We start from the raw sequence: 27,645 nt of genomic DNA, 5'->3' as shown, positions 1-27,645 counted from the left end.
CTTAAGAACGGCCATACTAGGTCAAACCAAAGGTCCATCCAGCCCAGTATCCTGTCTGCCGACAGTGGCCCCTGCCAGCTGCCCCAGAGGGAGTGAACCGAACAGGTAATTATCAAGCAATTACCAGCGACACCTTGGAGTAGGTAGTAGCATCTTTACTGAAGTGCTGCAGTGGCACAGCTGCTGCATTTTAAGTATAGACATGCCTTTGGCAACTGACTTCTCATATTGCTTTTGGTGCATTGTTGAAAGATTTCTTCAAACACTGTGAAACAAGATATCACAAGTTAACAGAAAAGTTTTCGGTTAAAAGCATTTTTGGCAAAGAGTATCTAGATTGGCACAGACACTTTTCCGCAAAAGCACTTTTTGCGGAAAAGCGTCCTTGGCCAATCTAGACGTGCTTTTCCGCAAAAAAGCCCCGATCGCCATTTTTGCGATCAGGGCTTTTTTGCGGAAAACAAATCTCAGCTGTCTACACTGGCCCTTTTGCCCAAACAGGAACAGCATAGTATTTCCGCAAAAAGCACTGATTTCTTACAGTAGGAAGTCAGTGCTTTGGCGGAAATTCAAGCGGCCAGTGTAGACAGCTGGCAACTTTTTCCAGAAAAGCGGCTGATTTTCCGGAAAAACTGGCCAGTCTAGACACAGCCTAACTGTTAGATGTTCTAGTGTGAAAGACTATGGGAAAGGTGCTAATACTACTAGATCTGATATTTATACCACTATACACTTCATGGCTGGAATGATAGGCTCACACTATTGAATCAAGTCTGTGGCAAAACCATGCATGGGAACTGATTAGCAGTTCTTAATCAAGAAGGACTAGATTATCTTCTATCACTTGAAACTTCAGGTCTGTATCTTCAGTCATTTTAAAGGACTCTCCCATCCACCACAGACATGCTTTAGAAGCTATCTTCAGATTTTGTGTAAAGATGTATGGGTAGGGGAGGATGTATATGTGTATAATTTCTGGGGGAGGATGGGATTTCCCTTTCTAATCGGAGGGTTATTTCAGATGTTGGAACCCCATTGTGACATCAGGCCTAAGCAAGTAGTGATGTCATCAGCAGTCAGCTGCGAACAATCTTGAGGCACGTTTTAATCCAGCGGAGAAGGAAAATTTTCTCTCTCCTTCCTTTCAGCCAGAAATGAAGCGGTTGGGAAGTCGCTGCTTCAGCACAACTGAAGAGGCTTTGCTACCTGAGATCCAAGTACCGTTTATGCTTTCCCTAGTAACTCCTGATGATGGGACCGTTTTTCTTTCTTCTCTAGGGTAAGAAATAAAGTGAGATGCCTGCCCTTGGCTTCATAGTTTTGACACTATAAATAATATGTATGGGGAAAAATATTTGACAGGTGATAAGAAATGTATGTTTCCTGCGATATAGCGCTGTGCACAGGGTTCAGTTTGGTATAAGTCTTAGGGCTTGTCTACATGGGCAAGTTTTGTCCCCAAAAAACCCTTTTTGGTGACAAAACCTGGAGAGCAACCACATTGCTCTGTGACAAAAGTCGTGACAAACTCCCAGTTTCAGAAATAAAACCCTTCCCCCTCCATGTGGGAATTTTGTCTCCTACCCTCCTTTTACTATCAACAATCATAAGAACATAAGAACGGCCGTACTGGGTCAGACCAAAGGTCCATCTAGCCCAGTATCCTGTCTACCGACAGTGGCCAGCACCAGGTGCCCCAGAGAGGGTGGACCGAAGACAATGATCAAGCGGTTTGTCTCCTGCCATCCTTCTCCAGCCTCTGACAAACAGAGGCCAGGGACACCAAGTCTATTCCCTGGCTAATAACCTTTTATGGACCTAACCTCCATGAAATTATCTAGCTTCTCTTTAAACTCCATTATAGTCCTAGCCTTCACAGCCTCCTCTGGCAAGGAGTTCCACAGGTTGACTACACACTGTGTGAAGAACTTTCTTTTATTAGTTTTAAACCTGCTACCCATTAATTTAATTTGGTGTCCTCTAGTTCTTCTGTTATGGGAACTAATAAATAACTTTTCTTTATTGGCCCTCTGCACACCACTCATGATTTTATATACCTCTATCATATCCCCCCCTTAGTCTCCTCTTTTCTAAACTGAAGAGTCCCAGTCACTTTAACCTCTCCTCATGTGGGACCCGTTCCAAACTCCTAATCATTTTAGTTGCCCTTTTCTGAACCCTTTCCAAGGCCAAAATATCTTTTTTGTGGTGAGGAGACCACATCTGTACACAGTATTCAAGATATGGGCGTACCATAGTTTTATACAGGGGCAGTAAGATAGTCTTGTGTCTTATTTTCTATCCCTTTATTAATAATTCCTAGCATCCTATTTGCCTTTTTGACCGCTGCTGCACACTGTGTGGAAGTTTTCAGAGAACTATCCACGATAACTCCAAGATCTCTTTCCCGATTTGTCATAGCCAAATAAGCCCCCATTATACTGTACCTAGAGTTGGGGTTATTTTTCCTGATGTGCATTACTTTGCACTTATCCACATTAAATTTCATTTGCCATTTTGTTGCCCAATCACTCAGTTTGGTGAGATCTTCTTGGAGTCCCTCACAGTCTGCTTCTGTCTTGACTATCCTAAACAGTTTTGTATCATCCGCAAACTTTACCACCTCACTACCAACTTTACCCCTTTCTCCAGATCATTTATGAATAAGTTGAAAAGGATTGGTCCCAGGACTGACCTTTGGGGGACACAACTAGTTACCCCTCTCCATTCTGAAAATTGACCATTTATTCCTACCCTTTGTTTCCTGTCTTTTAACCAGTTCTCAGTCCAAGAAAGGACCTTCCCTCTTATCCCATGGCCATGTAATTTACACAAGAGCCTTTGGTGAGGGGCCTTGTCAAAGGCTTTCTGAAAATCTAAGTATACTATATCTACTGGATCTCCCTTGTCCGCATGTTTGTTAACCCCTTCAAAGAACTCTAATAGATTAGTAAGACATGATTTCCCTTTACAGAAACCATGTTGACTTTTGTCCAACAAATTATGTTCTTCTACAGGCCTCACAATTTTATTCTTTACTGTTGTTTCGACTAATTTGCCAAGTACTGAAGTTAGGCTTACCAGTCTATAATTGCCAGGATCGCCTCTAGAGCCCTTTTTAAATAATGGTGTCACGTTGACTACCTTCCAGTCATTAGGTACAGAAGCCGATTTAAAGGATAGGTTACAAACCACAGATAATAGTTCAGCAATTTCCCATTTGAGTTCTTTTAGAACCCTTGGATGAATGCCATCCGGTCCTAGAGATTTGTTAACATTAAGTTTTTCTATTTGTTCCAAAACCTCCTCTAATGACACTTCAATCTGGGACATTTCCTCAGATTCATCACCCACAAAGGATGGTGCAGATTTGGGAATCTCCCCAATGTCCTCAACCACGAAGACTGAAGCAAAGAAATCATTTAGTTTCTCCGCAATGGCTTTATCGTCCTTGATTGCTCCTTTTATATCTCGATCATCTAGGGGACCCACAGGTTTTTTAGCAGGCTTCCTGCTTCTAATGTACTTAAAAAACATTTTGTTATTTCTTTTTGAGTTTTTGGCTAGCTGTTCCTCAAAATCTTTCTTTGCTTTTCTTATAACATTTTTACACTTGATTTGACAGTATTTATGTTCCTTTCTATTTATCTCACTAGGATTGGACTTCCACTTCTTAAAAGATACCTTTTTGTCCCTCACTGCTTCTTTTACATGGTGGTTAAGCCATGGTGACTCTTTTTTAGGTCTCTTGCTATGTTTTTTAATTTGGGGTATACATTTAAGTTGGGCCTCTATTATGGTGTCTTTAAAAAGTTTCCATGCAGCTCCACTCAGGACGAAATCGAGAATTGCCTCTCCCCTTGTGGGTTCCTGCACCAGCTCTAAGAAGCAGTCATTTAAGCCATTGAGAAATTTTATCTCTGCTTCTCTTCCTGAGGTGACATGTATCCAGTCAATATGGGGATAATTAAAATCCCCCATTATTATAGAGTTCTTTATTTTGGTAGCCTCTCTAATCTCCCTCAGCATTTCAATGTCAGTATTGCTGTCCTGGTCAGGCGGTCGGTAATATATCCCTACTGCTAATTTCTTATTATTGGAGTATGGAATTACTATTCATAGCGATTCTATGGGACATGTTGATTCATTTAATATTTTTATTTCATTTGATTCTACATTATCTTTCACATACAGTGCCACCCTGCCACCCCAAAGTGTACTACAGAAGGCTCTTTTTTGGCTGAGTTTATTGAACCCTAGGATGTTTCCCACAATGCCCAATTAGCCTCTTTGGTCAGTGCTTTGAACTCTGCTGCTCTGCAGCCACAGTAAACAGGTTATCAGAAATGTGCCCCTCCCCATGACAAACCATTTCCTACTGGCTGGGTCATTGTGTAATGCTCCTCATGGCATCGTCTCAGGGAAACCAAGGTGGCTATTCCTGAAGATGGTCTCCTTTTTGGAGCCCCCCAGAGCTTTTGGATCTGATCAGTATGTGGTGGTGAAGAACTGGTGCAATCACAACTGCAAGTGTCCTGTAGGAACTGGGACACATACAGTTGCATTTCTCAAGCCTTTTGAGAGAAGGGGTATGACTGAGACACTCTGCATTGCAAAGCCAAGATAAAGGAACTCTGGCAGGCACGCCAGAAGGTGAAGGAGGCAAACAGCTGGTTTGGTGCTGCACCCACAACATGCCATTTTTATAATACCATCCTGGGTGGGACTTCCATGTCCACAGCCAAGGACCCTGTGGATACTTCCCATAGCACAGAGTCAGCAGAAACTGGACTTACCCTGGAAGCAGAAGTTCTTGATGAAGAGATGGCAGTGGACTAGGCGGAGGGCTCATTGCAGGGTCACAGAGTGTGGAAGGCAGCCAGGAACAGTTCTGACATCCGGAGGTTCATGTTGACTCTCAGCAACTGGAAGTGGAACATGAAGCAAGGGAAGAGATGCAGGAAAAGTTGCTCTGTTGCAGTGTGGTGTGTGGGGAGGGAATGCGGGGTGGTAAGTTGCTCTGTTGCAGCTGAGGGGGGAGGCAATGGCAGCTGGGAGGGGGCAACGGTGCTGCTAGAACCCAGGTCACACATATTTGGGCTGCATAAGAGCAGGGCACCCTCTGTTTGCCTCCAGAATCAGAGCTCTGGCTTGCCTGTTAAACGTCAGCAGGACTATATCAGCAGAGTAATGGCAGCCTGTGGACAAGTGTAGGATTTGTGGAAGAAAACATTGTCCTCACTCTGCGTTTGTAAGCAACAAGTAGCCAGAGGCAGTTTTATTACGAGCTGCAGCAAGGGAAAAACTGGTTCGGACGGGGGGGAAGCCTCCCCCCCCCCGAGGCAGATCTTTGAATACAAGCAATTATGAAGCAGTTTATATACTGTCTATTAGATATAATAACAATAACAATTAGTCTCCTTCCCATTACAAACACCAATGGCTAACAGTTATTTAGTTCCACCCAGATGCTCCTTATCTCAAGGTCCCTGCCAGAGTCAGCATTCTGTCCTTATCTCCCTATGGAGGTGAGAGGCAAAGGCAGCATCTAATTACAGATCTCGCGTTGTCAGGCCACTGACTTAGCCTGACTCTTGCTCTCTTGTTAACAAGACCAAGATGGCTGCACACAAATTCCCTTATTCCCTTTTCCTGCCTCCACAGATTATTACAAATTGTTTTAATGTACACCTGCTGCACAAGTGTGGACCGTACTTTCTTGGGGCCCCATGACCAATACTCCTTTCCACTGATCCCACCTTTGAAATTCAACATGATCAGAGTGTCTGGAGAGATCTGTGTTTGCTTCTAGGGTAACAAGAAAAGTGGCCTGTTTCATTCAGAGATGTGCATGTTAGTGAAATGTTTCAACCTTTATAGGAACAGAACAGCCACTCTATTGTTAATGGTTACCTTTCAAGACCAGATCTTGATTAGGTTTTGTCAACTGAGGAAAAAAACCTCAGAGGACCAGAAAGGACCTAGTGAAAGATAGTTTGCAACATTCACAGACTCATAGACTTTAAGGTCAGAAGGGACCATTATGATCATCTAGTCTGACCCCCTGCACAGTGCAGGCCACAGAATCTCGCCCACCCCTCTTAGAATAATCCTCTCACCTATGTCTCAGATATTGAAGCCTTCAAATACTTTGAAGGCCCCAACATGCAGAGAGTCCTTCAGCTGTGATCTGTGCCCAATGCTACAGAGGAAGGCGAAAAACCTCCAGGGCCTCTGCCAATCTACCCTGGAGGAAAATTCCTTCCTGACCCCAAATATGACGATCAGCTAAACCCTGAGCATGTGGGCAAGACTCACCAGCCAGACACCCAGAAAGTTCCCTATAGCAACTCCTATCATCCCTCCATTGACCTATTTCCAACTGGTAATGAATGGTCAATTAGTTACCAAGATCATGTTATTTCATCCAACCATCCCCTTATCATAGAATCATAGAACTGGAAGAGACCTCAGAAGGTCGTCAAGTCCAGCCCTCCGCTCTAGGCAGGACCAATCCCATCTAAATCAACCCGGCCAGGGCTTTGTCAAGCCGAGACTTAAACACCTCTAGGGATGGAGACTCCACTACTTCCCTAGGTAACCCATTCCAATGCTTCACTACCCTCCTAGTAAAATAGTTTTTCCTAATATCCAATCTGGACCTCTCCCACCACAACTTGAGACCATTGCTCCTTGTTCTGCCATCTGTCACTACTGAGAACAGCCTCTCTCCATCCTCTTTGGAACCTCCCTTCAGGAAGTTGAAGGCTGCTATCAAGTCCCCCCTCACTCTTCGCTTCTGCAGACTAAACAGACCCAAGTCCCTCAGCCTCTCCTCGTAGGTCATATGCTCCAGACCCCTAATCATTTTGGTTGCCCTCCGCTGGACCCTCTCCAATGCGTCCGCATCCTTTTTGTAGTGGGGGGCCCAGAACTGGACACAGTACTCCAGATGTGGCCTCACCAAAGCCGAATAAAGGGGAATAATGACATCTCTGGATCTACTGGCAATGCTCCTCTTAATGCATCCTAATATGCCATTAGCCTTCTTGGCTACAAGGGCACACTGTTGACTCATATCTAGCTTCTCATCCACTGTAACCCCCAGGTCCTTTTCTGCAGAACTACTACTTAACCGGTTGGTCCCCAGCCTGTAACTATGCTTGGGATTCTTCCGTCCCAAGTGCAGGACTCTACACTTGTTTTTGTTGAATCTCATGAGATTTCTAGTGGCCCAATCCTCCAATTTGTCTAAGTCACTCTGGACCCTATCTCTGCCCTTAAGCGTATCTACCTCTCCCCCTAGCTTAGTGTCATCTGCAAACTTGCTGAGGGTGCAATCTATCCCCTCATCCAGGTCATTAATAAAGATATTGAACAAAACCGGTCCTAGAACCGAACCTTGGGGCACTCCACTAGAAACCGACCGCCATCCTGACATTGAACCGTTGATCACTACCCGCTGGGCCCGGCCTTCTAGCCATCTTTCTATCCATCTTACCGTCCATTTATCCAATCCGCATTCCCTTAACTTGCTGGCAAGAATATTGTGGGAGACCGTATCAAAAGCCTTGCTAAAGTCAAGGTATATAACATCCACTGACTTTCCCATGTCCACTGAGCCAGTTACCTCATCATAGAAGCTAATCAGATTGGTCAAGCACGACTTGCCCTTTGTGAATCCATGCTGACTATTCCTGATCACTTTCCTCTCATTCAAGTGTCTCAAAATGGATTCCTTTAGGATCCCTTCCATGATTTTTCCAGGAACCGAGGTAAGACTGAGAAAAGGGAGGAAAGATGGGCCAGGGAAATGAAAGCTAGAAAAGAAGCCACTGAGTGCATGCTAAAGCTCATGGAAGACCAAACTGAGATGTTGAAGTGTTCCAATCAAGATGCAAAGCTAACAGAAGCAAAGGCCTCCCTGACAATACAAGCACAATTCTTTTCCCAGCAACCCCCTTTCTATGCCCACATACTCATTTTTGCAGTCTGGTATTGGCTTTTTAGCAGCACACTCCACTCCTTGTCACAGCAGCCGAGATTTTGACAGCTGGATGTTAACACAGTTGCAAAATTGTTCAATAACCTTTACCCTTCCTTCCCACCAAGCATTGACCGATGGGTGTGACTATGATTGAAAGAGATCAATAAAGACAAAACTGATCAAAGGTTCAATGAGTTTATTTGGTGTGACACAACCCAAGCCAATCACTCTGGCCCCTGTGGAAGTCTGTAACAGCCTTTGATTTCATGGGAATACCTTGCTCAGCATCAACAGTTGGATGAGGCAGGGAAGCAACCCCAAAACATGGAAATATCAATGCTCCTCATTGTCAGAGTGGTTCTTCTGGGCATCCCTGATGTTGATGGTTGCTCGATGGTCTCCCCTGACAACCTGAGTGTGTGGCTGTTAATACTGTACACCCAGGTGCTATACCTCAGTCCTCCACCTATGGGCAAACATGTCACCCTTACTCTCACACAAATTATGGAAGCAACAGCACATGGCTACCACCTTGGGGATCTGATCCTCCATAAGGTCCAGTCTGCCAAAGAGGCCCCACCATCTCTCTTTCAATCTGCCAAAAGCATATTCAGGCTATGGCTACACTGCCATTTTTTTGCGGAAAAGGATATACAAATCATGCTTGCATTTGCATATCTTCTTTTGATTCTTTTTGCAGAAGAGGTTTTGCCGATAAAAAGCCCGTGTAGATGATGCCATTTGTCGGAAAAAACCCTTTTTCACAAGATCCTGTAAACCCCATATAAACGGGGCTTCAGTAACCATGTGGCATTGGCTTAGCCTGTTGTTGAACTGTTCCTTACTGCTGTCCAGGTGCTCCAAGGCTTCTTGAGCCAGGATTGTAAGGGGTAAGCTGGATCACCTAGAATCACCAATGGCATTTCCACACACCCCATTGTAATTTTGTGAACTAGAAAGAAAGTCCAGCTGAGAAGCTGATTGGTCCTTTTATGCTTTCCTGGTCAATGAAGAGAGAATTAATGACTGCATGGGATACCAGCAAAGCATCCAGAATCCAAATTCTGATTAAACCACATGAATATTTTTCAATAGTGTCTTCATTGGATTAGAAAGATAGTTTGAATTTTGCTGGATTTATTCTCCACTGAGATTAGGGACAACTTGAAATAATCAATTAACTGTCAATGAGAGACACAAATCAGCTACTGAGTAGGAAAGGAATCCCCTTTAGGAAACAGCCCAGAGTGAGCCTATTTGCAAATGCTCACTTCAAATTTTTATGTCATGTTTTGCACTTTCATGTGGCTCTATGTTAATATTGACCGACTCTCAGGGATAGGGATGCATTTATCCCCATTTTACAGAATTGAAAATGATGGCATGATACAGTGAGGTTGAGTCTTGCCAGAGAAGCATCAGTACAGAACTGGGATTACAGCACAGGTCCTGGACTGGGCCTCCATGACGGACATGGAGAAGATCTTCCCTCTTGTGTGCATGTATGTGTTAACAGCTTCCATAGCATCTTCCTCGTGCTTACATGGGGCTGGGGATGAGGCTGAAAGAGCCCTACAACCCCTCCAGCAATTCTGTGGAGAATCCACTACTTGGGCAATAACACAGCCAGCGTTGATATCACTTCATGCACCAGGCTCCTCTGTACTGACCCAAAGTGTAAGAGGGAATCCCAAATCCAGGGCAGAGGCACAGAGCTGCCTTGCTGATGGCTCTCATTCTCAAGCAGAACCCTGATTTCTCCAGAGTGGCTTATCACAGGACAGCTTTCCATTGGACACTTGACATAAGAGGGTGGCAGGAGTTCTTGGCTCTTAGGTCCACGTTGACTGGTCTATGCTGCCATTTCTAATTTAAGTGCATGTTGTTCCATATGGTCAAAATATTGACCAAATGATCATAGAATGGTTGTGTGCTCCCAGAGAATAACATTCAGAATGCAGAGGATTGACACATGCTGTCCCTCCTGAGTTATTCAGTTTAATGGCAGAACCTATTGATAGTGGCAAGTAGGACAGCCTCCCAGATTTAGCACAGTCTAACGACTGCTATGTTCTTCTACTGCTGGACAAAGGAGGAGAAAAAAATAGTTCCCGTAGGATACTATAGTGGAGATTTTTTTAAATGTTGTGATTTACTGAGGTAGCACTCCTGCAAGAAGTCTCAAAAACCAACAAAACCAAAAAGCAGTTCAGCAAAAAGCAGTGTTGCTTCACCCGAAGTCCCAGGAAAAGAGTCAACTTCTCAATGCCTTTTTATTAAGGTTCTTGCTGTTTCAATTTCAAGGCAAGTGGAACATCAATACTGAAGCTAGGGAAATGTAATCACTGTGTGGAGCATTTTAATAAATAAAATGGTTTGAAAAATTCCATGCAGCTCAGATGCTGCTGCCAGTTCTTGGTTTTTAAATGAGGCTTGAACAAACCTGGCCTAATGCTCCAGGGAAAATAAACCTGGGGACTGGGAGCTAGTTTCTGGTCTCGTTCTCACCCCTAATTGTGCTGCTACCATGACCTGTAGGCTGGGGCTGTAAAGGTGCCACATAAAATTCCTCCATTGCAGGAGCTGCTTAGTTTACATGGTCTTATTTTCATAGAGTTTACGTCCAGAAGGGCCCATTAGATCATCTAGTCTGACCTCTTCTTCAATATAGGCCGTGAATTTTCACCCAGCTACCCTTATAGAAAGGCTAATATCATTCTGGGGAGTATTAACAGGGGTGTTATATGTCAGAAGATAATTGTCCTACTCTACTTGGCACTGGGCCTACTCAACTCAGCTGGATTACTCTCAGTGTCATGCCTACCCATAGGCAAAACACGCAGCCGCATAGGGCACCATGACATTTGAGGCACCAAAGTCTTCAAATTTCATGGTGCCCTATGCAGTTCTGTGCTGCCTATGGGCTCTGGAAGCCCCCAGTCCCATCCCCTTTCCCCCTGCAGGCTCAGTGCTTCCTCACAGCAGTTTCAGCAGCCCCAAACCTCATGCCCCTGGCTGTGCCATCAGGGCTCAGCACCCAGCCCCTGGCTCACCAAGCAGTGGCGAGTGACACTTGTGAGTCCAGAGGGCTCAAGACGGAGCAGGGGACAACCATGAAGCAGGTAGCTGGAGAGAACCAGCACTTTCCTCTTAAAAGTGCCACTTCTCTCCAGTCAGCTGCATGTCCTCCTGCTGCTCCTCCCGCCTGCGCCTCCCTCCTGGCCCAGCTCTTGCACTGCCAACAGGACACCATTGCAGTAAGTGGCGTCTTGTCCAGGAGAGTGGGCAACCCCTTTCCTTACAGCTTCAATCTCCTTTCCACCCTGTGTGGAGCAGCTGGTCAGGGAGAGAGGGGGAGAAGTGCTGGTGCAGAGGTTGAAAATAGGACAAAAAGTCACGAGCTTAATCTCAAGCAGAGGAGATTTAGGTTCCATATAAGGAAAAACATTCTAATTATAAGGGTTAGTTATGCTCTTGAATAAGCTTCCAAGAGAAGCTGTGGAGTCCTGTAGCCAGACAGCCCCCCCCCCCCATCTCAACCAATCTTGCTTGCCCTCTGAGATGTCTGTATACAGGGCAGAGAAGGAACAATAAGAAAATCAGCATAGCCATTAAGCTTTGATCTGCTTTGATGCGAGATCAGGATATGCGAGTGTTCCCTGACTCTGAGTAACGATTAAGGCAATAAACTGAGCTCGAGGCTGCAAGAAGTGCCCGGCTGGTACCCATGTTGATTCGAACACACACAGTCCCTGGGAGAGGAATTTCCCACTGAGAAAAAGAATGCCCAGTACTTCCAATTTAATCCTCTCAACTCTCTCTTACAAGTGTAAATTAAGTTCACAACTCCCTTGTAAGAACTGGTCTCACAAAAGACAGACCAGCACCATTTGGCATCACAGATAAGAAAGAGAAATACGTGACCCAATGGGTATAAAGGTGGGTACAGGAGCACACTCACTTTTGAGTGTCAAACTACCCTCTACCTGCTGGTCGGGTTAGGTGTTTTGACCTCCCAAGGTTCCACGGGGACGCCCACCTCGTATTTTCGTCTTTCCGAGGAATCGAGGGACCGATCCTGGCCTGACACGCTGGGACTGAGCGACGCAGAAGGGGGTAAAAATTGTAACCGTATGTGTCCTTTTGTTTTAGTGCATGCATAGAATAGAGCTCTTTAAAGATTAAGCTGTCATTTGGTACCATTATTTTCTATTTCTATTATTTTCTATTATTTTCTATTTCTATTTTTCTTTGTAACCATTTTTTTTATTTTTTAGATCTATATATATATATATATATATATTGTGACAGACCGGGCCGTATCTGGGCACAGCTTAGGGTGTCCGCTCAGGGCGAATTGCTCAAATCCGGGGCTCCTTACAGTCCCCCTGACTGGCGACCTCTCCAAACAGGCCACAAACCAGTCTCACAGAGCGCTTCAGCAGCCTGCCTGAAGCCTCCCGAGCAAAACCCCTCCGACACCCCAGCAATATCCGTGCCCCAGATGGCCCCGGGCCTCATACACAGGTGGGGGGTCCTAGCACCCAATCCCACCTACCCCGAACAAGTTCTGTCCGGTTCCAAGAAACCAGCCACAGATCCCTGGTCAATTTACCCTCTGGACCTTACCCACAAATCACGCTGGGCCAATCCTTTAGAATCTATATCTAAAGGTTTATTATTACAGGAAAGAAAAGCATGAGAGTAAGGTTATTAAAGTACAGTACGTTACATGCACCGAATCTCCCAGTTCTCGATGCAGGCTCTAGCAGAGATGTTGCAGCTGCTGGTTTAAAAGTCCTTATTGCACATCCTACGATCAGGATGGGTTCACAGGTCTTCCGGGCTCTTCAATCCCTGCAGTGCTGCCTCTGGGATGAAGTGCTGAGCTGAGAACAAAATGGCATCGACCACATGGCCTCTTTATACTCCTTCCTGGCCTCTTCTAGTCTGCAGCAAGTCACCTGGTCAGAGGCCAATCTCTATGTTTCCTGCTGGCTGCCCTCAGGTGACAAATCCCATTCTTTGGGTGTGTCCATAGCCCATTGAGAGTCATTGTTCCACAGGGCTTTGCTACTCAGCCTGTCCATAGCCATGCTTAACCACATTCACAGAAATATTCAGCTTCCACACAGATTACAGATTCCTACCTACACACACAGACATTATACACTCACATAAATAGCGTACATAAGATCAACAAACAATAATCTCCCATTCAATACCCCACATGGCTCCCCCCACACCAATTTCTGGGGCCAACACCCCCACCTAGGGGTGCAGCAGCGATCTGGCTGCTTCCCTCCAATTCAGCAACGTGACATATATATACATATATACTTGCCAGCAGTTAAGAAATAGAACAATAGCCATTGCAACCATATGATTTATAAGCTTCCTCAATAAACCTGTAACTGTTTAAGCTTTAACCTGACTCCTTCAGTTGCTGTAACAGAGCCAGGCACAATTTAAAAGAACTTCAGCCGGTCATTAGGGAGAGATATAGGGAGAGCTTGGGCGTTTGGATTTGTGTCACACCCAGGTGGCAGAATCTGTTGGGGCACTTCTCAGCCTCCCCCAGGCTGCCCGCTGCGAAGGAATCACAGATTCTAGCAGCTAAAATCTGAAGTGTAATAAGCTCTCCCTGTACACTTATTGGGCACCCATCAGCCTCCTCCAGGTTGCCTGCTGCAAGGGACCCCGGTCTCAGCAGTTAAAGTCTCGGGTGTATAGTACACACACAGTATAGGAAGAGCTTGGGCGTTTGGATTTGTGTCACACCCAGGTGGCAGAATCCACTGGGGCACCTTTCAGTTTTTCCCAAGGCTGCCCGCTGCGAAAGAATTATGAATTCTAGCAGCTGAAATCTAAGGTGTTATAAGCTCTCCCTGTACACTTATTGGGCACCCGTCAGCCTCCTCCAGGTTGCCTGCTGCAAGGGACCCCGGTCTCAGCAGTTAAAGTCTCGGGTGTATAGCACATACACACTGCCCTGACCGTTGGCTGACAAGTCCCTGTCATTGAAGTTTTTTACGAACAGGCTGGATCAATATCCGTCATCATTGGTCTTGGTTTGATTGGTCCTGCCTCAGTGCTGGAACTGGGCTTTAAGGACTTCTCAGGGTCCATTCTAGCCCTACATTTCTATGATTTTATGAACTTAGATTGAGCCCAGGTGATTTTAGTTAGACAAAAACATTCCAGTCCTCAGGAAACTAACTCATTTAGTGCCATTGGCAGAGAACAAGAGAGTCTGAGGTACCACAAATGCCTGAATCCCCTGCAATAGCAGGCAACAGATTAGTTAAGGCAGTGTTTCTTCAACGTTTTAAGACCGAGGAACACCAAACAATAATTTTTCTTTGTGAGGAAAGTTATTGCGCAAAAAAAAAAAGGTTAACTGCCCCTTTAAGGACGGCCATTTTGAATTATGTTGTTCTCCGCAGCACACGTCCGACTGGCTCCGGTGTGCCTCGGAACGCAGTTTAAGAAACACTGAGCTAAGGCATGCCCAGGTAATCATAGAATCATAGGGCTGGAAGAGACCTCAAGAGGTCATCGAGTCCAGTCCCCAGCCCAAAGCAGGACCAATCCCAACTAAATCAACCCAGCCAGGGCTTGAGGGTATGTCTACACTACCACCCTAGTTCGAACTAGGGTGGTTAATGTAGTCAACCGGAGTTACAAATGAAGCCCGGGATTTGAATTTCCCGGGCTTAATTTGCACGTTGCCGGGCGCCGCCATTTTTAAATGTCCGCTAGTTCGGACTCCGTGCCCACGGTTACACGCGGCACGAACTAGGTAGTTCAGATTAGGCTTCCTATTCCGAACTATCTGTACACCTCGTTCCATGAGGAGTAACGGTAGTTCGGAATAGGAAGCCTAATCCGAACTACCTAGTTCGTGCCGCATGTAGCCGTGGGCACGGAGTCCGAACTAGCAGACATTTAAAAATGGCGGCGCCCGGCAACGTGCAAATGAAGCCCGGGAAATTCAAATCCCGGGCTTCATTTGCAACTCTGGTTGACTACATTAACCACCCTAGTTCGAACTAGGGTGGTAGTGTAGACATACCCTGACTTAAAAACCTCTAGGGATGGAGATTCCACCATCTCCCTCGGTAACCCATTTCAGTACTTCAGCACCCTCCTAGTGAAAGTTTTTCCTAATATTCAACCTAGATCTCCCCCACTGTAACTTGAGACCATTTGCTCCTTGTTCTGCCATCTGTCACTACTGAGAACAACCTCTCTCCATCCTTTCTGGAACTTCCCTTCAGGAAGTTGAAGGGCGCCATTAAATTCCCACCTCACTCTTCTCTTCTGCAGACTAAACAAACCCAAATCCCTCAGTCTCTCTTCAGAGGTCATGTGATCCAGCTCCTTAATCATTTTGGTTGCTCTCCACTGGACCCTCTCCAATGTGTCCACATCCTTTCTGTAGAGGGGGCTCAGAACTGAACGCAATACTCCAGATGTGGCCTCACCAGTGCCGAATAAAGGAAAACAATCACTTCTCTAGATCTGCTGGCAATGTTCCTCCTAATGCACCCCAATATTTCATTAGCCTTTTTGGCTACAAGGGCACGCTGTTGACTCATATCCACCTTCTCATCTACTGTAATCACCAGGTCCTTTTCTGCCGAACTGCTACTTAGCCAGCCAGTCCCCAGCCTGCATCAATGGTTGGGATTCTTCTGTCCCAAGTGCAGGACTCTGCACTTGTCCTTGTTGAACCCCATCAGATTTCTTTTGGTCCAATCCTCTAATCTGTCTAGGTCACTCTGGACCCTATCCCTGCCATCCAACGTATCTACCTCTCCCCCTAGCTTAGTCATCTGCAGACTTGCTGAGGGTGCAATCAATCCCTTCATCCAGGTCATTAATAAAGATGTTGAACAAAACCAGCCCTAGAATCAATCCTTGGGGCACGCCACTTGAAACTGAACCCTAATCTGACATCAAGCTGTTGATCACTACCCGGTGGTCCCGGCAATCTAGCCAGCTTTCTATCTACCTTACAGTCCATTTATCCACTCCATAGTTCCTTAACTTGCTGGCAAGAATATTGTGGAAGACTGTATCAAAAGCTTTGCTAAAGTCAAGATATATCACAACCACTGACTTCCCTATATTGACAGAGCCAGTTCCCTCATCATAGAAGCTAATCAGATTAGTCAGGCATGACTTGCCCTTGGTGAATCCATGTTGACTATTCCTGATCACTTTCCCCTCTTCCAAGTGCTTCAGAATGGATTCCTTGAGGATCCCCTCCATGATTTTTCAGGGGACTGAGGTAAGGCTGACTGGTCTGTAGTTCCCTGGATTGTCCTTCTTCTCTTTTTAAAGATGGGAACTACATTTGCCTTTTTCCAATCATCCGGGATCTCTCCCGATCTCCATGAGTTTTCAAAGATAACGACCAAAGGCTCTGCAATGACATTTGCAAACTCCTTCAGTACCCTTGGATGCATTAAATCCAGACCCATGGATTTGTGTATGTCTAGCTTTTTTAAATAGTTCTTAACCTGTTCTTTCTCCACCAAGGGCTGTCCTCCTCCTTTCCATACTCCGTTACCTAGTGCATTTGTCTGGGAACTGAACTTGTCTGTGAAAACAGAGACAAAAAAAGCATTGAGTACTTCAGCTTTTCCCACATCATCTGTCACTAGATTACCTCCCTCATCCAGTAAAGGCCCAACACCATCTCTGATCACCTTCTATTGCTAACATGCCTTTAGAAACCTTTCTTGTTACCCTTCACATCCTTTGCTAGTTACAATTCCAATTGTGCTTTCGCCTTCCTGATTACTCTCCTGCATTCTCAAGCAATATATTTATACTCCTTAGTCATCTGTCCAAGTTTCCACTTCTTAGAAGCTTTCTTTTTATGTTTAAGCTCACCAAGGATTTCACCGGTAAGCCAATCTGGTCACCTACTTTGCTTTTCTTATTGCACATTGGGATGGTTTCTTCCTGTGCCTTCTTTAAAATACTGATAGCTTTCCTGGATCGACAACCCTTGCTGGAGAGAGAGGCAAAACTTCCACAAACTCCTAGCCAGTCTGACATGGTGGGAGGGGAGAACGTTCCTGATCCATAATCTGCGGGTCTGTACGACCCTGAGCACATCAGGCAGGCACTGAGAAAAGGAGGGGAAAAATTCAACAACCTTAGAATACATCTGGGAGATTGTGTAGCTGAGCAAAAATTTCTTCCTGACCCTGCAGGTCAGGAATCTCTGAAGCATGAGATCTGATTTGTTGCTCCTGGCCCTGAGTTCCAGCATCCCGGACGTAAGAAAGAGGGCTGACAACATGGCATGGCGGAGACAATAGGAATGGGATTCACTTTAGCACTTAGCACTTCTACCATTCTGGGCTGCAAAGATCCCTTCAGATAAATGTGGTGATGCTGACATAACTTATCCTGGGGTTTGCATCATGTGCTGTAGGCACTGTCTGGGTGATACAAAAAGGTGGATTAATGGTACTTTGCCATGCCTGGCACCCTGCTATCCCTACCTTGCATCTTCTGGGGTGCACCTCTTGGAAGATGAAACGTAGAATGCAGCCTTAGAAGAATTGCTCACAATACTACTTTGGAAAGAATTTGGCGCTGGCTCAGAAACCAAGTTTCATGCTAGGTCCAACAAGGAGAAGGATACCTTTCAGCATGCAAATGAATTTATTCCACTCAAAGAAAATCAGTATCAGTAGCTCAGCCCTTGAAAACCCCCTCTGGTGAAATCATGAATGATTTGATACATTCATCATAAGGATGAAAGGTTTGTGCTAGGAACATATTTCTAGCATTAACATTCAAGAGGGAAATTGCAGTGATTTGGCTGGTGGATGCTGAAATCTGCATGAATATTGTATATTTTCACTTGAAGTACTTGGTTTCTGATCATTTCTTTGTTTGCTAGAGACTGAAGGGCACTGGTGGTCAGCTATATATTCTGCCTCACTCTATGAGGCTAGAGAGCAGCAGCAACAGAAGCAGAGAAAAACAAAACTGCAAAAGAGGATAGCCATAAACAAAGCAAATTGGTAGCACTAAAATAATGAATTCTATTTTTTTTCTGTCAAACTTGGGATTGCCTCATTTATGAACATCCTCAGTGGTAAAACCCAGACTCCCTTTTTTATTTTATTGCTTGTTTTTCAATCAGAAGCAAAAAGCTAACAGCGCCTGTGACAACTCAGCCAACTCGTGGGGTTCATATGTCCACCATCACAACAGTCATACGGACAGGAGGAGACTGGACCACTGGCCTCTTTGATATCTGCAGTGACAAGCGTGTTTGTAAGAGTTTGCAGTGTTTTATCATTGCTTTCATTCTTCCTTTGGGGATAAATTCAAGTAACGCGGGGAGGTAAACAAAATGAGACTTCCATTGACCAGTTATGAGACACTGGAGACTGAAGACTCAGATCATCCATCATGGCTGGTTTAGGGGTAATGAAATTAATATTACAGAGACGCTCAATAAATAAATAGTCAATTAATAAAAACAACGCTTGTGAAAGCATCATTAATGGATTCTATCATTCTATTTTGGGTGTATCTCATTATCTCATTTTGTCAGTGGGGAAACTGAGGGATCAAAAGATTAAGTGTCTCACTGAAGCTAACGCAGTGAATCAGCAGTGGAATCAGGAATACACCAGTTCTCCTGATTCCAATGCAGGGGCTCAAAGCAGTAGAATGCCAGTCGCAGAATCCTTGGTTGTTCCATGTTTGTTTTCTTACTGGTTCTCCATGTAAATGAGTGTCTAAGAGAACAAAGTATTAGCCAGCATAATGCAGGAACTCATTCAGGAATTTACAAATAATCTTTGACACACGCGTTCGCCCTTGGTTTTCCTGGTACATCCTGGAAGCTTCCTCTCCACAGTCCTGCTAATGAATTACCCTGCTGACTTTCACTTGCCAGTTCTGTGCCTTTCCTAAATAGGGGACACCCATCCTATTATAATGCAAGGTGATTTGTAATGTGGGCAAATGATGAGATCAGCACCAACTCTCTGAGGGTACGTCTAGACTACGTGCCTCTGGCGACAGAGCATGTAGATTAGGCTATCTGGCATAGGAAAATGAAGCAGTGATTTAAATAATCGCTGCTTCATTTACATTTAAATGGCTGCCACGCTGAGCCGATCAGCTGTTTGTCGGCTCAGCACAGTAGTCTGGACGCTAATAAGAATTCTTAGTAGGCAATTAGAGAGGAAGAGTACTAACAGTACAAATCTGCTGTTAGTATTCTTCCTCTCTAATTGCCTACTAATGTTTCTTATCTGCCTCTTTTGACTATCCAGTCTTTAGGTGCTTATAGACTATTTGTTTTTCCTGTTACATTCCAGCTCTGCTTTCCCCTTCATATTTTTATACCCAACTGTCTCTTCTTGGTCCCTCACTCCTATTTTTTCCTCCCCCCCACCCTTCTCCCTATTTATTTTAGTTCTGGACATCCAACACTCTGGTATCTGAAGAAGTGGGTTGTGCCCACGGAAGCTCATGATACCATCTGCATGTTTTGTTAGTCTTTAAAGTGCTACCAGACCATTTGTTGTTTTTTAAGTTTAACCAACTCTCTACTTTTTCTCTAATTTACCTGTGACAGTGATTACCATAACTGCCCTGCATTCTGGAATGGTCCCTAATTGGAATGGCTAGTGTTCCCATTGCCAGAAGGAAGTGGGAGGAAATGAGTTCTTGTTTATTGTCCTGCCCTGGGGGCTGAATTAAACCACATCAGTACTTGGGAGAACAAAGGAAGAAGGTCTGAAAGCCTCGATAGCTCCTGCCAACTCAGTTTGCTCTTGTGCATTAGGGTATGTCTACACTACCCCGCTAGTTCGAACTAGCGGGGTAATGTATGCATACCGCACTTGCTAATGAAGCCCGGGATTTGAATTTCCCGGGCTTCATTAGCATAAGCGGGGAGCCGCCATTTTTAAATCCCCGCTGCTTCGAACCCCGTGTAGCGCGGCTACACGGGGCTCAAACTAGGTAGTTCGGACTAGGGTGCCTATTCCGAACTACCGGTACACCTCGTTTCACGAGGAGTACCGGTAGTTCGGAATAGGACCCTAGTCCGAACTACCTAGTTCGAGCCCCGTGTAGCCGCGCTACACGGGGTTCGAAGCAGCGGGGATTTAAAAATGGCGGCTCCCCGCTTATGCTAATGAAGCCCGGGAAATTCAAATCCCGGGCTTCATTAGCAAGTGCGGTATGCATACATTACCCCGCTAGTTCGAACTAGCGGGGTAGTGTAGACATACCCTTAGTGAATTGCTTGAAGCCATATTATTTGGTGAGGTAGTTTGTACTTTCTGGTGCCATCGCTGTCAGTACTGATTACAGTCTTAAATGCAGGGGACCCCCTGAACCAGTGCCCCCACACCCATCTAGTTTTCTGCCAAAGCTGCCAACTAACTTTAAATAGTTGATCAGTTCTTGAAGATAATCTCTAAAATATTGAGAACAATCCTCATCAAAAGAGAATTGATTCTGAGAGGTATCATTTTAAGAGGAGTTACTCTCGCCAATGCGAAGGCATTCCTTCAGATAACCAGAGTAAGATAGTACTAAGGGTACGTCTAGACTACATGGCTCCGTCGACGGAGCCATGTAGATTTGTTTGTTCAGCAAAGGGAAATGAAGCCGCGATTTAAATAAGCCCCTCCAGAACCTAGATCAGTAGACTTTGGTTTAGGCATTCTCTATGTGACTGCAGGCCATCAATTTAAGTTATGCAGCTTAATGAATAACATAGCTAAAGTTGACGTACATAGGCCTGCTTGATGTGGTATCTTCACCATGATAAAGTGACAGCTGATGCCCTTCCATCAGCTCCACTTACTCTTCTTGTTTTGGTGGAGTATTGGAGTCAGTGGGCGAGCGCTCGGCACTTGATTTATCATGTCCTTGTAGATAAATCAGAGCCCGCTGGATTGATTGCTGTCTGTTGATCCAGCTTGAAGTTAGACATTCCCTCTTAGGGTATGGGGCTAACAATAAAAGTGTAAGTGTTTGGGTTCTCACACCTCCCTTCCCCATGAGTTTTCAGAGTCCTGGCACCAGCCTGAATGTGAATATCTACACTGCTATTCTGAGCACATTAGCCTGACTTCTGCAACCAACCCTAAGTCAATCGCCCTGGTTTCTGAGATGTTGTGCAGTGGATCACAGAGCAAACATACCCTCAGTCTCTCGGGGCATGTCTGCATTGCTGCTGGGAGCAGGTCTGCCTGGGGAGTAGTTCGGGCTAGCAGCCAGAGTCCAAGCTCCCCCGAATCCCTGGATCTGAGCGTGAGTGTCTAGCCCACGCTGCTGCTTGTGTCCCTGTGTCCTCCCTGCTCTTCTTAGCATTCTAACTTGAGTCAGCTTCTGTCTACCAGGCTGGGACATACGCTGCCATGTAGACATACCCTCTATGTCTCAGATCCTCCTTTGTAAAACAGGGCTCATGGCACTGCCATTTCTTCATAGGACAAATATGTGACACACTGTGAGATGCCCAGATACTCTGGTGATTGGGGCCAGACAACTCCCTTAATTAGATTTTGATTAGCCCCTGCCTCCCCCCCAAATAGGTCAATTCTCCAGAGCTGAAAAGCGAGTTTAATTGTGTGATTTTTCCCTGATGGAAGGAAGTGGGGATTGTGGAGTGATTAAGGCACAGGACTTGGGAATCCTGGGTTCTTCTCCAGGCTCTGCTAAAGACATGCGGTAGCTTAATTTTTCTATCCCTCAGATTTCCCATTTGCAAAGTGTTGATGATATCTTCACCACACTGTGACATTACACTGAATTCTTGTATATCAACCAAGGGTATTGATGTCCTTAGGTAGGAGACATGGAAAGTATTAATTTCTATTTAAAAACTGATTCTTGAACTTGCTCAATATTAAATTAACTTTAATGTTGTCATTCTTTTCAATTAGAGAATACATTTATTTGTATGGTGACAGATCCATATAGGCTATGTCTAAACTACACCGCTCTGTCGGCAGAGGGATGTAAATTAGACATCTCGAAAATGCAAATGAAGCCACGATTTAAATATCCCATGCCTCATTTGCATAATGGCAGACGCTGCTTTTTTTCAAAATGTGACTTTTCGGAAAAAAAACCCAGTTTAGACTTCAACAGAAATGCCCCTTTTCGAAAGATCCTGTACTCATTTTTTTTTTAGGAGTACAGGATCTTTTGAAACAGGGCATTTCTGTCGAAAAGTCACCATCTAAACTGCCATTTTTTTAAAAAGCCCCGTTTTGAAAAAAGCAGCGGCCGCCATTATGCAAATGAAACACGGGGTATTTAAATGCCAGCTTCATTTGCACTTCTGATACATCTAATTTACATCCCTCTGCTGACAGAGGGGTGTAGTTTAGACGTAGCCGTAGAGTGATTGTAGTTCCTGGAGGAGTTGAAATGATAGGCGAGAAAGGGCTAAATTTCTGGCTTTCTCCTCTTCTTCCTTCCTTTAGTCTAATCAAATAATGGAAAAGTGAAAACACATTATTTTCAACTTTCCATTTGCTTTGGACTTAAGTCCCTTTCCAACCAACCGAAAAAATGGCAGGATAACCCAGAGCTGTAATTTTTGTGTGCCCATGGGCCTGCATGTAGAAGACATTTAAGCAAATATACTCTTTACTCCCTTATTGAATGTGGTCATAAATTATGTGAAGTGAGCAATAGAATACATAAGCCCCTTTATACTGCAGCTGTGTTAAATTTTGACTGCCATATGAATTCATTTTGCTGAAACCACTTATAATATCACATTAGCCATCATACTGGAAAATTTAAGTATAGTTGGGCCAGATGCCTGGATAGCGGTCAGCACTAACATCATCCATGGAAGTCAGCAGGAATAATGGATGCTCAGCACCAAAAAGGATTTGGCCAACCAGTTGTTTCCCTTTTATCTTCATCTTCAGTGTTACAGTGGGGTTTGCATTATCCTCATGGCGTGTGACACTAAAAAGACACCATTAAGCAATGGCTCCCTGACATCCCTGACAAAGAGAGTGACAGTATGTTCATAAACACACTTGTGTTTTTTTAAACAAACTCTTTTGTGTATAAGCAGTTGCTCAACATTAAATAAGGCAATGAACCTGCCTTCTGTATTTTAGTTAGACATACCAATCAATCCTAAACATGCATTATTTCCCCTCTGATCTTTAAAAAGATAGTTTCTTTGCCTTAAGTACAAAAAAAGAAAACAAAAGAAATTGTTGCTGCAATTTCTAATCTGTTAAACAAAAAGTAAACAACTAATAGCAATGTTTTTTCTTTGTTTCTTTTGATGTTTTTTTTCTTTACTAGCACTTCAGGTTTTCTTGTCTTTATTTTCTCTCACTTATTATTTTCTTCCAGGTTTCTTTTCTCCTTTTATCTGTCTTTCATAATATGTCAACAGAAAATCATCACTATTAATTTGCAACAAGGATACAATCTGGAGCAAAGCCAGATTCAAAGGCTCACTCTGAACTAGTTCTCTGAATTTTATTCTGAACACAACTCTAAGGGTCAAGTCTGCTTATTTTATGGGACATGTTTTATAATGCCAGTTGGAGGAATAAACAGTCATATGTATGTGCTTGCAATTACTCAATAGACCAGTGAAGTTAAATTGTTACTGGAGCCACTGAAATAATTCTGCTGATATGCATGTTCTCAGAAAGCTGCTACTGCTTTGACTTATTTCTCTGAAGGTGGCCCAGATGAGCTTACAGGTATGAGGTCAAACTATTCCCTCATTTACACCAACTCTACTAAAACCAGTGGAGTTTTATAGTGAGGGGGCAGGGTTTTTCAATTCCAATTTCTGGCTGGGTTAATTGGGTCATAAACATGGGTTGCAAGACCTGGTTGGCATCACTAGTGCACTCAGCCACATGCAGAAAATATCCTCCTGGTTGAATAACTGTTTAGTTTCTCCTGCTGTGTCACCTGGAATCATTGGCTTTGACTTTGTTGTCTTAGCCAGTACTCTGTTCCCAGATGAGGCAAGTTGAGGGCTGCGGCCGTACTATTTCTTTCAGCTTTGTCATTTTCATATTGAAAATGATGACAAATTTAGGCTTCCATTGAGATTAAGGTGAAGATTTCCCAAAAAGGGGGCTATGGGCTACAATTAACAGAAATGGGTATATTTGATTGAAAAATACTACATCAATTGTCACCAAAGAATGAAATGAATGATTCCAGGCAGTGGGCTTTAGGGTGCTGTAGTTCTGTTACAAGGATGAAAGCACTTGTAGGTGCTTTTACTCCAGATTTGAGAACAAAAGACATTTAAATGAACTGCATGAAATTGTGACAATAATACTGTTGAATTTACATTTTTCAAGAATTTTAAAAAGGAAAACAAATGAATCCAATTGGGATACAGTGCTGTCTGGAAAGACATTTGAATACAATGTCTTTGCTCTCTATTCATCCCTCTTATTGTTCATGGAGTGACACTTCCGGAGATTTAGGCCCATGTGCATTACAGGGGATCGCTGTATTGTAGCTGCATCTTCTGACTTGTTAGTTGGAACTGTAGTATATAAAAAGGCCTTTATTATCAGAAAAGTGTTATATAGGCTACTTTTGTGGAAGTGAGCAATCTTAAATATAGAATCATAGACTACTGGACCTGGAAGGGATCTCAAGAGGGCATCAAAGTCCGGTTTCCTCCCCACACAGCAAGACCGAGGACCATCAAGATCATCCCTGACAGATGTTTATCTAATCTGCTCTTAAATATTGATACAGATAGTCTATATTTATATAGACTATCTATTGTATACCTGCCTTGGCTATTTTAGTTCAATGACTAAAAATCCTAATCACACTGATCAGCAAAACCATAGAGCAATGCTTGGTTGAAGATTGTATAGTTCATAGACATTAGAACCAAAAATGACCTGCTGGGCCAAGTAGTGCAGTGATGACCAAACTGTGACTTATGAAGCCCCACCTGGTGTTCTACAGACAGCTATATTTTTAAGAGCTAAGAACTAGACGGTTGGGAAGAGGACATGGGAGGCCAAGTCAATTGCCCGCGGAAGGAAGCCATTGGAAAGCCACCACCTCTCTGACAACATTGGGTTTGCTAGAATTCTGTGAAGTTCAGTTCATCCCAGAGGGGACAAGGCTATTAGAACAAAATGAATGTTCCAGGTTATTTTCAAAGTGCGGTTTGCCACTTGGTAATTGTGAAACTACAGCACTCCTGTGATTGTGATTGTGATTGCAGGTGTCTGTGGTGCGTTGTGTAGCCCATGTCTAGAATGCAACCTTGCAAGGCACTACGGGGAGTGCCCATGTTTCCCACTGCTGCCAGGTTCCTCGTTAGCGTTGAGAGTGGGTGCCAGAGAGAAATACAAGATACGAGTAAGTCTTTGTGTGTGTGTTTGGGGGAGGGGAGGTTGTTTTTACAGCTTACATAATGCTAAGAGGCATGTTCCTCCTGTGCCCAAAAGAAACTGCAGCACAAGCTTAATATCTGTAGACATGGGCAGATGGGATTAGTGTGCTAGGGTGTGCCACTGAATATTGATAATGTAGAAATTATTATGCAAATGTAAAAGTTCATTTGGGGTCTGATCCTGAGAACAGAGATCTCAGCACCTCACTGGCCTTCCTCCTTTATTTTCAGCTAAGGTCTGAACAGGGTCCTTTTGCCAAACTCCATTGTGATCTTAGAATCTGTTTTTCAGATGCCTTAATGCATTTTTAAAGCAGAACTAATGCATTAAACCTCAAGAATGCCCTTTCTCTTTGCACGGAGGCAAAGGCAGCATTTGATTTATAATAGAATGCCAACTCCAAGCAACTACTCATGTTTTTTAAAGTACTTTGGAAGAACAGAACTGTGGGGGATGGTGGGTGGGGATTGTTTTTGTTGCAGTGAATTTACATAGCCAGAGCTGATGCTTTAAAATATTCATTGCTATGCAATCAGGATGACAGGAGCAAAGAGCATTGTTCACACCAGTGGAAAGACACTATAAAGGCCTGATAAGGGACTGAGTATGCTCAAATCTCATTGGCTTTAATGGGAGTCATGGGCACTCAGCCCCTTGCAAGATCAGAGCCTAAGGTTATGTCCCTACTGCCATGAGGGCATGTAACTGTGACTTGTGTCGATATATCCAGGTTAGCTTTAATCTACCGAGGGTGGGTACTGACAACAGCAGCAGGGACGGGGGGCAGACAGCCCTCAGTGAAGCCCGGACTGTGGCGCTCTCCTCCTCCCCCAGCCTTTAGAGCCGTGTGGTGTGGCGCTCTGGCAGCGATTCAAAGGACCAGGGCTTCAGCCACTGCTATTGTTACTGCAGCAGCGGCTCTTTAATTCACTGGGACCTGGAGCAACTGCCCCCTGCCCATTCCCGCCTGTCAGTGGGCCTGGTCAGTAGGGAAGCTACGGGCTGTACAAACCTGCTCAGGACCCTCAGCAGTCATCTGGGCAGCTGGCCTGCGCTGAAGACTCCACTGCCACGGCTTCACTACTATCCACTTCCTGAGCTAGCTAGATTAGTGGTAGCTTGGGTTTGCCTACACTGACCACCCTGCTTGGACTGTAGACAAAGCCCAAGTCTTCTGTGGGCCAGTAGATTAGATGAGATCCTGTTAGATACTGGACTCAAATCAGTTCTCATTTACTCAATGTAAACCCAGAGTAATTTGTTGATTTAGATCTGAATCAGGCCCTAGAACTCATGCTCTCTACAGGGTGATCAGAAATACATAGGGAGGCAGAAAAGCTGCTTCACAATCATTTCATTTGTGAGAAATAATTTCCTGCCTTCCCCAGGGAACCCTGTGTGACGACTGGATGGCAGTTAATTGCTGCTGGCCTTTTGCTGTTTGCCAAGTGGCCCGAGAGCTGAAGAGGAGGGCTACAACCCCAATCTATGAAATAAATACTGCTCCTACTGCTAGAGATACCTCCGTTTAAAAGTTTCCAGCCAGAAAGCTTGACTCGTGACACTTCCTTTTCCTGCCAATGTAAAATGCCCTATTTTTAGAAATAGAATGTGTTTGTGTCTTACAGCAAGGGCTCTCTAACACTCCTGTGAGGTTGTATATGTCAAACCCTGATATAGCACCCAATCACCTCAGCTGTCAGTTTCTACAGTGCAGCCATGTTAATGTGGTTCAGTGATTTAGGGCTTGCGTTGTAGTCTGGCACTGCGGATGACCCCTGTCGCTCTGGGCACAGGGATCTGAAATTGTAACGTGAAGCATTTTGCATGCAATTCCTTAGAAAAGCAGGAGTGAAAAAATCACTGCAGCTGAAAAAGTGATAGGGAATTAAGAACAAATTTAAGGGAGGAAGCAGAGTGCTGTGGTCAAGGTACAAAACTGGAAGTAAAAAGAAATGGATTTTTTCTCCAGCAACTCACATGTGACACCCAGGCGGTAACTTAATTCCTCTAACTCGATTTCCTAAACATGAGACTCATAACACTCAGCCTCCTTTGAAAAGTACTTTGAGATCCTTGGAGGAAAACTCTCTGGGGCTATGTGTACACTACACACCTTTTTCCGATTTTTTTTTGGAAGAGGCTTTTCCGAAATTTGGCCTGTCTACACTGGGCCAAATTTCGGAAAAACCTCCTCTTTCAGAAGAGCCCTTCTTCCTC

The 27,645-nt window shown here is 44.4% G+C and overlaps 1 protein-coding gene across 1 annotated transcript; it reads left to right on the top strand.

The window, feature by feature from the left end:
• Positions 1-1,065: 1,065 nt before the first annotated feature.
• PLAC8L1 (PLAC8 like 1) lies at positions 1,066-26,957 on the top strand. Its single transcript, XM_025187486.3, has 4 exons — positions 1,066-1,279; positions 18,162-18,295; positions 25,254-25,390; positions 26,814-26,957. The coding sequence occupies exons 1-4, from the start codon at positions 1,155-1,157 to the stop codon at positions 26,955-26,957; spliced, it is 540 nt and encodes a 179-aa protein (XP_025043271.3). The 5' UTR covers positions 1,066-1,154.
• Positions 26,958-27,645: the final 688 nt, after the last annotated feature.

The sequence above is a fragment of the Pelodiscus sinensis genome, chromosome 16 (genome assembly GCF_052426305.1).
Source record: "Pelodiscus sinensis isolate ZL-2025 chromosome 16, ASM5242630v1, whole genome shotgun sequence".
In the NCBI taxonomy this organism is placed as follows: domain Eukaryota; kingdom Metazoa; phylum Chordata; order Testudines; family Trionychidae; genus Pelodiscus; species Pelodiscus sinensis.
This window is presented reverse-complemented; position numbering and strand designations above follow the sequence as displayed.